At 40.1% G+C, this 12,742-nt stretch overlaps 1 protein-coding gene across 1 annotated transcript in view; it reads right to left on the bottom strand.

The window, feature by feature from the left end:
• The window catches only part of CBL (Cbl proto-oncogene), a 101,439-nt gene that overhangs the window by 8,244 nt on the left and 80,453 nt on the right, over nt 1-12,742 (bottom strand). The window contains exons 13-15 of the mRNA XM_049856383.1: nt 2,962-3,069; nt 2,251-2,348; nt 1,389-1,571 (exon numbers count right to left, since the gene is read on the bottom strand). Of these exons, the coding sequence (XP_049712340.1) occupies nt 1,389-1,571; nt 2,251-2,348; nt 2,962-3,069 (389 nt within the window). The remainder of the gene's footprint in view (nt 1-1,388; nt 1,572-2,250; nt 2,349-2,961; nt 3,070-12,742) is intronic.

Raw genomic sequence — 12,742 nt, 5'->3', positions numbered from 1 at the left:
AAATATTTGCAAATCTGGGGGGAGGGGAGTCCTCACTTAATGGCAGTTAATAATAAGAACAATATATGGGATCAAATTGACAACAGCAACTTGAAAGGTTAGATAGGAACCTAGCGGGCTGTGAGTTCATGTTAATGAGGGAGGAACAACTCAGAAAAGGAGGGTGAGAACGGCTACACACCTTGAAGAATGTGATCAACGTCACTAAATTGTACATGTAGAAACTGTTGAATTGGTGTATGTTTTTTAGTGTATATTCCCAACAAAATAAAATTAAAAAACAAAACAACAATTCGCTAGTATCAAGATATCATTAGTGACCTCTTGTCAACTGGTGGTTACATGTGCTCTTCAGTAAGAAGGCTGGATTTTCCAGGTTCAAGGGTTTTAGTACATAAGCTCCTCTTTCTCACAGCAGGAGCAACCTTCTGAATAGACCACGCACCTGTTCTACTCACAATAACCATTGCAATCATAAGCATATAATATCTATATTCGCATCATGCTTTACACTTAGCAACAAGTTTTCACACATATTACTGCCTTGATTATTTAAAAAAATTTCTGAGGGGGCCAGACAGCCTGTTGCCACTGAGTTGGTTCCAACTCATTAACAACTCCACAGGATAGCGCAGACCTGTCCCATAGGGTTTCCAAGGAGCAGCTGGTGGATTTGAACTGCCAACCTTTTGGCTGGCAGCTGAGCTCTTAAACACTGTGCCACCAGGGCTCTGAGGGGGCTAGGGAAGATGCTAAAGGTCTCCTTTTCCAAATAAGGAAGCAGATCAAGATAAGCCTACGTGGCAGTGAAGAAGCGTCACTGCCTGTCTAAGCAACTGGATGCTATATATCTCTGCCACCAGCTGTCCTGAGGGCTGTCTTAAATTTCCAAAGTGACAGCAACTCTGTATGCTGCCTTCCTAGGCAGCCACAGGTGCAAGAAGAGCAATCCTTGATAGTCAAGACCCAAATGTGGGCTGGCTCCAGGCCCATTCAGTGTCCTTCCCAGAACCAGCAAGCCTTCTTTCCAAACGACAGTGGCCAGAAGTCAGGAACATGTGGTCTGAACCATCGAGGTTAGTAACCACTGTCATAGCGCATACTTGGAAGAGCTAGAAATCCTAACTACTCTCAGTGCAGGACAAGTCATTGTTTAAGGAACCACCACATATCTAAGTCTGGCAAAATCTGAAGAGTCTGGTTTATAGTTTAACTTCCTAATTTGGGACCTAGGACCAGCCTTCCTCCCATTTAGATACAGTTTTTAGTCTACTACTTCCACCTACTGCCTTACTGCCACTAGGGGGTCATATCTATTTTAATACAAATCAGGAGCCATACAGCAAGTCAGTATAAACCCAAGGAAGCCTGGAGATACTGTCACTCACTTGTTGTGGGATCACCATCCAGAGACAGCCAGCCAAAGGCAGTGCTGGCATTAGAGATATCTGAGAGAGTTCGGCGGGCCAGTACTGCTGGCACAGGTGGCTTAGGGACATCATACCCACCATCCTCATTCTCTGACTCCTCGGGGCCAGTACTGGCATGGGCTGCAGCCAAATTCCCTTCACCTAGAGAAAAGTTTGTGAAGTTATTTCCCAACTTCATCTTTCAGCACATATCAGTACAGGGACATCCATTCATTCATGCAGGTACAGAGTCATGTTTTTCATGCAACAGTTACTACAGGCCAAAAACCATGTGAAGCCCTGTGGGGAAAGATAAAAGGCACAGAGAAAACAAAATCTGCACCAATCCTGCAGCACTTTTTCTTGAACATGTCAAAGGCTACCCTTGCCAAGGATAATAGCCATTGATGCCAAAGATCAAGTGTCACTTTAAAGCACTCATTCAACATTTCTATCTGCTTTTCACCTCAGAAGATCGGCCAAAGGGCCCTATGTGTGCTGCCTTCTTGAACTTTCAACTTGGGTAAGCTAGTTAACGTGGGAATTCACCACCCACACACAAAAGAATTTCATCAATGCTAAAAAGCAATGGGAATAAAAAGGAGCTGCTGATATTATAGGTCCAGGCCATATAACACAAATGTCTCCAGGCCCTGGGAGAAAGAAAAAGTACAAAAGGAACTAGCTGTGTAAACAGGAAACAAAAGAGTGGAGAGGGTTTTACCAAAGAATATGATTAAAAAGAATTTTCCACTTAAAGCTATCTCATTAACCAAATATTTCAGGCTCATTAAAATACTTCACACCAACTATTTTTCAAAGGAGCATAATGGTTACTCACCAAAAGTACTACTCTCCATGACAGATGCTGCCTGGGGCTGAATGTTATACATGGATTCATACGTACAGTTATCAATTTGCTGGTCACATTCACTCACTCTGAACAGGAAGGAAAGGGGCATAATCTTCAGAAATAAAACTTTACTATCTGCGAACATATTGATAAGACTAATTTATTCACAACCATTCTAGACCCCGATTCCATTATGACAACATATTCTTCTTTTGCCAGGCTCACTAAGTGTCATAAGGTTGACTCTTGGACGAATAACAGATGTGTTTTTGAGGTTACTGTGATGTTTTAAAAACGTAAGTGGCATTGTTCACATCTAAAAGAGGTTTAAACATTTAAAAACAAAAACAAAACCAAACCCATTGCTGTTGAGTCAATTCTGACTCATAGTGACCCTACAGGACAGAGTAGGCCCGTCCCACAGAGCTTCCAAGGAGCACCTTGTGGATCTGAACTGCCAACCTTTTGGTCAACAGTCATAGCACTTAACCACTATGCCACCAGGGTTTCCAGACTTAAACATTAGGGGCTAGATATATCTTTTTGAGGACAAAAATTTTAAAAACAACACACAGAGAAACAAAACTGCTTCTGGGAGTGTGGCACACAGCGTGCAAGAAGCAAGCTGAGCAGTGAGTGATGTCAATTGATTACCCACATGAAGGTGGTTGGTTCAAAACAGGATCGTTGTGAACCTACCGTGAACTCTGGGCTGTCTCCAAAGGCCTAGAGGAGGGAGTCATATATTCTGTGTCCTCCTCATTCTCGTACTGCTCCCCAGGAGGAAGCTTTGGCACAGGAAGAGGTCTTGAAGAATAAAAAAATAGAAAAGGAAACACATTTAAAAAAATTAACAAGCTGGAAAACTTCCAAGTATGAAACAAGTGGCTTCGAAAGGGACCACAATTCAAATTTGGTATTTGACACAGCAAAACAGATGCCACCTAGGGAGACATTATTTCTACTGACTAAGGTAGGTGATTAGAAAAAAGCACTCTAACTCCAAACTTTCATCACATCTTTAGCTGGCCAGAGGTGCAGCTACTGCGCTTCAGATGTGTCACTCTGGGATAGGTATTGATACCGGTTAGTCCTGATCCCAAAATAAGTTTCATTATAGAGTCTCGGCCTTACAGCCAGCATCCTAGTTTTTCTTTCATTAGGTTTGAAGTAAGAAACATCAGGTGGCTTTCTGACAATATGCTAGCAATGTATGCCAATTCTAAAATCCACCTGTGATTTCAAAAAATATACAGCTAGTCAAATGCTTTCTCAAATATTCACAGCATGAACACTATTTCTCTTCATTTTAACCACGAAAATCTGATACAGAAAGATAAAGTGACTTGGTAGTTAGCATCTAGTCTGGGACTACATCCCTGATCTTCTGACTAGTTCTTCGGGGACCTTGCTGTCATACCTATACATACTATCTCCCAGAAGCTTTTGAAACAAAACTTCTCCTGCCAACCCATACCCTGAAACTAGACAAAGACAAAAACAACCAACCAACTGAATGAGGAAAAAATAATAACAACACACAAACACACAGAAACAAAATAGCTTCTGGGAGTATGACCTTATGAGTGTTTTTCCTTTCTTATATTTTATGTGTGTGTGTATATATACACACACACACACAGACACACATATGTGTATACATATACTTTGCACTTTCTAAACACACTACCAGGAGCACCTATTACATTTATTTTTCTGTCTGCACTACAAATGTACACTTAAGATTTGTGCATTTCAATGTGCATAGACATTACATTAAAATAAAAAAACTGCAACAAATTATTGAACTTTAATCATCTGCATGCTGAAGGTGGAAGTGTACTAGTATCTACAGTTTGTTTTGAAATGAGTCAAAAAAGTACGATGGGTGGGAAGAAGTATAAGTAGATGGATGTGTAATAAAACAAGCATAATAAATGTATTTTAATAGTAGAATCCAGGTAGTGAATACATGGGCATTCACAGTAAAATTCTTTCAACTTTATGTTTGAAATCTTTTTTTTTTTTATTGTGCTTTAGGTGAAAGTTTACAGAGCAAATTAGTTTCTCATTAAACAATTGTCTTAGTTGTCTAGTGCTATGATAACAGAAATACCACAAGTGGATGGCTTTAACAAAGAGAAGTTTATTCTCTCACAGTCCACTAGGCTAGAAGTCTGAATTCGGGGCACTGGATCCAGGGGAAGGCTTTCTCTCTGCCGGCTCTGGAAGAAGGTCCTTGTGACGCATGTATTCCCTTGGTCTGGGAGCATCTCAGTGCAGGAACCTCAGGTCCAAAGGATGCGCTCTGTTCCTGGCACTGCGTTCTTGGTGGAATGAGGTCCCCATGTCTCTCTGCTAGCTTCTCTCTTTTATATCTCAAAAGAGACTGGCTTAAGACACTATCCAATCTTGTAGATCTCATCAATGTAACTGCCACTAATCCATCTCATGAAAACCCTGGTGGCTTAGTGATTAAGAGATACAGCTGCTAACCAAAAAGGTTGGCAGTTTGAATCTACCAGGCGCACCCTGGAAGCCCTATGGGGCAGTTTTACTCTGTTCTATAGGGTCGCTATGAATCAGAATCCACTTGATGGCAAACGGTTTTTTTTTTTTTTTAATCCATCTCATTACATCATAGTGACAGGATTTACAGCACATAGGGAAATCACATCACATGACAAAATGGTAGGCAATCATACAACACTGGGAATTATGACCTAGTCAAATTGATGGTTATCTGGGGGGGACACAAGTCAATCCATGACAACAATTAATACACAAATTGTTTTGTGACATTGGTTGCCAATCCCATGATGTGTTAACACTCTCCCCTTCTGGACCCCAGGTTCCCATTTCCATTCGTCCAGTTTTCCTATCCCTTCCTGCCTTCTAGTCTTTGTTTTTGGGTTTGTGAGCACACTTAAGATTCATATACATGGCTGAACTATGTGTGTTATTGTTTGTTTTACAGGTCTGTCTAATCTTTGGCTGAAATGTGAACTTCGGGAGTGACTTCAGCTTTGAGTTAAATGGGTGTCCAGGAGCCATACTCCCAGGGTTTTTCCAGTCTCTGCCAGACCAGTAAAAGTCTAGTCTTCTTTTGTGAGTTTCAATTTTGTTCTACATTTTTCTCCTCCTCTGTCTAGGACCCTCTATTGTGATCCCTGTCAGAGTAGTTGGTGCCGGCAGTCATCTAGTTCTTCTGGACTCAGTCTGGTGGAGGCTGTGGAAGTTGTGGTCCATTAAGTCCTTTGGGCTAATCTTTCCCTTGTATATTTGGTTTTCTTCATTCTCCCTTGCTCCAGATGGGGTGGGACCAGTAGAGGTATCTTAGATGGTTGGCTGCAAGCTTTCAAGACCGTAGGCATTACTCAGTGAAGTAGGCTGTAGAACATTTTCTTACAACCTAGGGTCACTATGAGTCAGAATTGACTTTGATGCTCCCCATCACCATGGCCCCCAGTCCTCAGACCAGTAACTCGATCTCTCAGGATATGGGTGCATCTACAAAGCTTCTATGACTTTGCCTTGGTCAAGCTGTGCTGACTTCCCCCCGTATTGTGTATAGTCCTACCCCTCACCAAAGTTACCACTTATCTATTGTCTAGTTAGTGTTTTTCCCTTCCCTCCCTCATAACCATCAAAGATTGTTTCTTTCTGTGTGTAAACCTTTTCTTGAGTGGTCTCATACAGTATTTGTCCTTTTGTGATTGACTTATTTCACTCACCAAATGCCCTTCAGATTCATCTACGTTGTGAGATTTATCGCGGATTAATCGTTCTTTATCGCTGCACAGTGTTCTATTGTGTATATATACATTTTTTTGTTTATCCATTCATCTGTTCGTGGGCACTTAGGTTGTTTCCATCTTTTTGCTATTGTAGACAATGCTGCAGTGAATATGGGTGTGCATGTGTATATTCGTGTGATGGTTCTCATTTCTCTAAGATAAATTCCTAGGAGTGGGATTGCTGGATCACACGGTATTTCTGCTTCTAGCTTTTAAAGGAAGCACCCTATGGTTTTTCAAAATGGTTGTACCATTTTACATTCCCACCATCAGTTCAAAAGATTTCCAATTTCCCTGAAGCCTCTCTAACATTTTGTTAATTTTCTGTTTATTTTTATTATTACTGTCAGTAATGTTGGGATAAGATGGTATCTCATTATAGTTCTGATCTGCAGGGCATTTCCTCATGTGTCTGTTAGCCACCTGAATGTTTTCTTTGGTGAAGTGAGTGTTCATACCCTTTGCCCATTTCTTAATGGGATTGTCTGTCTTTTTTTTTTTGTAGAGGTGTTAGATTTTCTTACAGATTTTAGAAATTAGACCTTTGAGGATATGTCATAGCCAAAAATTTTCGCCCAGTCTGTACGTTCTCTATTTACTCTTTTGGTGAAGTCTTTTGATGAGCGTAAGTGTTTAATTTTTAGAAGACCCCAGTTACCTAGTTTATCTTCTGGTGTTTGTGTATTGTTAGTTATGGTTTGTATCCTATTTATGCTGTACATTAGGGCCCCTAGCGTTGACCCTATTTTTTCCCCCATGATCTTTATAATTTTTGGCTTTATATTTAGGTCTTTGCTCCATTTTGAATTAGGGTTTTTTTTTACATGATGTGAGGTATGGGTCCTGTTTCATTTTTTTTTACAGACAGACATTCAGTTTTGCCAGCACCATTTGTTAAAAAGGCTGACTTTTCCACATTTAATGGACCTTGGGCTTTTGTCTAAGATCAGGTGCTATAGGTAGACAGATTTACATCTGAGTATCTGTCGTTGTACCAGTACCAGGCTGTTTTGACTACCGCAGCTGTACAGTAGGTTCTGAGGTCAGGTAATGCAAGGTCTCCTACTTTATTCTTCTTCAATAATGCTTTATTTATTTGAGGCCTCTTTCCGTTCCACATGAAGTTAATGAATAGTTTTTCCATCTCATTAAAGAATGCTTTAGGTAGAACTGACATTTCACAATGTTGAGTCTACCTAACCATGAGCATGGTATGTTTTTCCTTTTATGTAGGTCTCTGTTTTTTTTTTTTTTTGCTGTAGTGTTTTTTAGTTTTCCTTGTATAGGTCTTTTACATCCCCGGTTAGATTTATTTCTAAGTATTTTATTTTTAAAGGGCTATTATAAATGGTATTACTTTCCTGATTTCCTTTTCTCTTTACTGGCGTATAGGAATCCAACTGATTTTTTTATGTTTACCCTGTATCCTGCTACTCTGCTGAATCTTTCTATTAGTTCCAGCAGTTTTCTTGTGGAGTCTTTAGAGTTCTCTGTGTCTAGTATGATGTCATCTGTGAACAGGAGTAGTTTAATTCTTCCTTACCAATTTGTACGCCCTTTATTTCTTTTTTCTTGCCTTACTGCTCCAGCTAGGACTTCCGGCACAATGTTAAATAGGAGTGGTGATAAAGCGCACCCTTGTCTTGTTCCTGGTCTCAGAGGAAATGTTTTCAGCCTCTCTCCATTGAGAATGATGTTGGCTGCTGGTTTTGTATACAACAACAAACCCACTGCCGTCGAGTCGATTCCGACTCATAGCGACCCTATAGGACAGAGCAGAACTGCCCCATAGTTTCCAAGGAGCGCCTGGAGGATTCGAACTGCCGACCTTTGGTTAGCAGCCGTAGTACTTAACCACTATGGTTTTGTATGCCCTTTATTATGTTGAGGAATTTCCGTTCTGTTCCCATCCTGTTGACAGTTTTTATCAGGAATGGGTGTTGGACTTTATTGAATGCCTCTTCCGTGTTGAGTGAGATGATCGTGTGATTCTTTTATTTATGTGGTAGATTATGTTGATTGATTTTCTAATGTTGAACTATCCTTGCACACCTGGTACGAAAACCACTTGGTCGTGGTGTATTTTTTTTTTTTTATATGATGCTGAATTCCATTGGTTAGAATTTTGTTGACACTTTTTGCATCTATATTCATAAGAGATGTCTGTCAGCAATTTTCTTTTTTGTGGTGTCTTTGTAGAATGAATGTGGAAGTGTGCCTTCCTTTTCTATGTTCAGAAATAGTTTGAGTAGTACTGGTGTGGCCTCTTCTCTGAATGTTTGGTAGAATTTTCCAGTGAAGCCATCTGGGCCAGAACTTTTTTTTGGGGGGGGGGGCTTTTTGTTTTATTACCTTTTCAATCTCTTCTCTTGTTATGTGTCTGTTCAGATTTTTGATCTCAGTTTGTTAGTTTAGGTAAAGAGTGTGTTTCTAGAAATTTGTCCATTTCCTCTGGGTTTTCAAATTTGATGGAGTACAGTTTTTCATAGTACTGTTATGATCCTTTTTATTTCACTTGGGTCTGTTGTAATATCCCTAAAACAGCACTTGGTACCAAAAGTGGGGTGCTGCTCTAACAGATACCTAAAATGTGTATGTGGTTTTGAAACTGTGACTAGATAGAGGAGCAGCAGCAGCAGAGAAGCCGCAGAACCAGAAGACCAGCGCCACACAGTGCTGGAGCTGATCCACGGAGCGAGGGAGCTGAGTGCCTGTGCACAGGAGGCTTCCTGGCAGAGTGGGGTGCCTCCGGGCACTTATCAGTAGAGCTAGGCTTGCTGACCCACGGAGCAAGAGAGTTGAATGTCTGTGTGCAGGAGGCTTCCTAGCAGAGTGGGTTGCCTCCATGCACTTACTGGTGGAGCTACAGAGCTTTGGAACCCTTGCCCCAACAGGGCAGATGTGGGCGTAAGGCCGAGGAGCTAAGAGGCCAAGAAACTGGGAAGCTGAAGCTGAAGAGACAAGGAACACAAGAAGCCAAGATGCCTCAGTCTCAAAAGGTATGGTCAGGACCTCTGGGGTTTCAAAGGGTGGAGCCATGGCCTCTGGTGTTTCTAAGGGTGGAACTGCCACTCAGATGGACCAGGAGAATGGTGAGCCCAAAGCCAAGGGAGCAGACAGAGATGCTGTTCCAGTGGGCCTGGAAGGCAGAGCTGAAGTCCAGGGCCGAGGGGCCTCCATTCAGAATCTGGAGAGTGTGGCCAATACCTAAAGCCTGGAGGGCAGGGCCACTGTGTAAATTGTCTCAGAGAACAGAGAATTATTTTCAAAGCCTGAGGGCTAACATAATGTGTTCTGTTGACTTGCTAGATACTGTTATCCCTTTTTTTCCTCCAGTTTCTCCTATTTGTAATGGATTTGTCTAGCTTGCACCTGTTGGGCCATTGTACCTTTGGAAGGAGGTAACTTGTTTTTTTAGATTTCTTAGATGAAGCAGAATTTTTGGATTTCGGCCTTGGAGTTAAGACTTTTGCTATGATATGATGGGGTGAATATATTTTGCATGTTTCAAGGATGTGATTTTTGGGGGCCAACCGGTGGAATGTCATGGATTGAACTGTATTCCCCCAAAATGTGTCAACTTGGTTAGGCCATAATTCTCAGTATTGTGTGGTTGTCTTCCATTTTGTGATTGTAATTTTATGCTAAAGAGCATTAGGGTAGAATTGTAACACCCTTACCCAGGTCACATCCCTGATTTAATGTAAAGGGAGTTTCCCTGGGGTGTGGCCTGCACCATCTTTTATCTCTCAAGAGATAAAAAGGAAAAGGGAAGCAAGCAGAGAGTGGGGACCTCATACCACCAAGAAAGCAGTGCCGGGAGTAGGGCACATCCTCTGGACCCAGGGTCTCTGCACAGAGAAACTTCTAGTCGGGGGGGTGGGGGGGGGAAATTGATGAGAAGGCTGAAAGAGAGAGAAAGCCTTCCCCTGGAGCTGATGCCCTGAATTTGGACTTGTAGCCTGCTTTACTGTGAAGAAATGAATTTCTCTTTGTCAAAGCCAACCACTTGTTGTATTTCTGTTATAGCAGCACTAGATGACTAAGACAGTCCCCTATTTCATTTCTTAATTGGGTTATTTGCTTCCTCTCCTGGTTTTCTTTTTTGGTCGATGGATTGTTGATTCTTTTAAAGAACCAGTATTTGTTTTGTTGATTCTATTGTTTTTCTAGTCTCTATTGTATTTATTTCTGGTCTGATCTTTATTAATTCCTTTCTTCTCGTGACTGTAGGCTTCTTTTGTTGTTCTCTATTTGTTCGGGTTGTAAAGCTAATATTTTGATTTTATCACTTTCTTCTTTTTTGTTGTGTTCATCTCTTGGTATAAACTGACCTCTGAGCACTGCCTTTGCTGTGTCCCAAAGATTTTGGCACGATTTGTTTTCATTCTCATTTGATTCTAGGAATTTTTTAAATTCCATCTTTGATTTCTTCTATGACCCAGTGATTTTTAAGCAAGATGTTATTCAGTTTCCATGTATTTGATTTTTTTTTCCTTGTTCCTCCCGATGCTAATTTCTACTTTTACGGTGCTGTGATCAGGGAAGATGATTTGTGTCATCTCAGTGTTTTGGATTTGTTGAGAGTTACTTTCTGGTCTAACATGCAGTCGATTCCGGAGAATGTTCCAGGTGTGTTAGAAAAAAAATGTATACTTTGTTGCTGTTGGGTGGAACATTTTATATATGTCTATAAGGTCAAGTTGGTTGACTGTGGCCTTTAGGTCTTCGGTATCTTTGCTGAGTTTCCTTCTAGATGTTCTGCCCTTTACCAAGAGCAGTATGCTGAAGTCTCCTACTATTATTGCGGAACCATTTCTCTTTTCAGTGCTGTTAGTTTATCTATTTTGGAACCTTGTCACTGGATGCATATTTATTAAGATTATGTCATCATGGTAGATTGTCCCTTTAATCATTATATAATGACCTTCTTGACCTTTATGGTGAATTTTGCCTTATGGTCTATTTTATCTGAGATTAGTATTGCCACTTCTGCTCTTTTTTGGTTGCTGTTTGCTTGATACAGGTTTTTCCATCCTTTGATTTTATAATATACTTCCATCTTTGTTTCTAAGGTGTGTCTCTTATAGATGGGTCCTTTTTTTTTTTTTTTTTTAATGTATTCTGTCACTCTCTGTCTCTTTATGGATGCATTTAAGCCATTTACATTCAGTGTGATTATCAGTTTACTGCTGTCATTCTGTAGCGCTTTTTTTTTTTTTTTTTTTGTGGTGCTTATGTTTTCTTTGTTCCTCTTACTCTCCTGTGCTGAGTTCCTTTCATTTGTGGAATTTCTTTTCATTTTTGTAGATTCTGTGCTTACTGAGACTTTGTTTTTCCTCTTTATTTTGATGAGTAGGTTTGTTAACTTTTTTGTGGTTACTTCGAAATTTATCCCTATCTTCCTAAATTTGAACCAGGCTTTTATTACTTGATATTGCCTTGACTACACTGGAAAGCTCTATACCTACACCATTTATTCCCCCATTTATTGTTCTGACATTGTTGTCATTTATAGACTGACATCTCTGCTTCCCTGCTATAAATCTTTTAGTTTTGTTTTATTGTTGAGAATTCATTACCAAGGGTGGTATTTGGTGATGCTAACCTGTGTTCTAGATTCAGGGTGGTGTCTGATGTTATTGGCTCTCTAACTGAAGGACTCCCTTTAATAATTCCTGTTAAGTTTGGTTTGGTTTTTACATATTCCCTTAATTTCTGCTTATCTGGAAATGTCCTAATTTTGCGTTTATATTTGAGGGGTTTTCCAGCATACCTTATTCTTGACTGGCAATTTTTCTCTTTCAAGGTTTTATGTATGTCATCCCATTGCCTTCTTGGCTGCATGGTTTTTGCCATGTAATCACAGCTTAGTCTTATTGTTTCTGCTTTGTGTGTGACTTTTCATTTTTTAAGAGCTGCTGTCAGGATTCTTTGTCTTTGGTTTTGGCAAGTGTGATTATGATGGTGACCCTCCTATCCTATGTGGGGTTCGTTGAGTTTCTTGGATAGTCAGTTTTTCATTTTTCATGACATTAGGGAAGTTTTCTGTCAGTAAATCTTCAGTGATCCTCTCTGCGTTTTCTATTTTCTCCCCCGTTCTGGAACTCCGATCATGCGTAAATTTTTGGTCTTGACTGTATCCCACAGAGCTCTTAGGTTTTCTTCACTCTTTTCTCTGGTTTTTCCTCACAGTAAGTGTATCCATGGATTTGTCTTCAGTTTTGCTGGTTCTTTTTTCCATTGTTTCCAATTTGCTCCTAAAACCTTCTACTGTGTTATTCATTTCTGAAATTTTGTTATCTTTTGAATTTCTAATTGCTGTTTTTGTATGATTTCTAATTGTTTATTTATTTTGACTTTTTGTTCTTGTATTATTTTCCTGAAGTCTTCCATTGCTTTGTGTTACCTTGATTTTTGCTATATTTTAGTTGATTTTGTATTTTCCATGATTTTGTCTATTTTTTCCTTAGTGTTGTATTTTCCTTGATCTCTTTCCTAATCTCTTGGAAAGCCCCGAATATTAGACTTTTGAATTCTCTATCAGGTTGTTCCAGTGACTCTTCTTCCACTAGAAGGTCACCTGGTAGTTTTTTTGGTTGCTTACTTGGGCCATCCTGTCCTGTTTTTTAAATACATTTTGACATTGTCTGCTGTCTCTGAGACATTCAGGTATTATTTTC

Source organism: Elephas maximus, chromosome 17 (genome assembly GCF_024166365.1).
Source record: "Elephas maximus indicus isolate mEleMax1 chromosome 17, mEleMax1 primary haplotype, whole genome shotgun sequence".
Classification (NCBI taxonomy): Eukaryota; Metazoa; Chordata; class Mammalia; order Proboscidea; family Elephantidae; genus Elephas; species Elephas maximus.
Note: the sequence above shows the minus strand (reverse complement) of the source record. Positions and strands in the feature narration are given on the sequence as shown.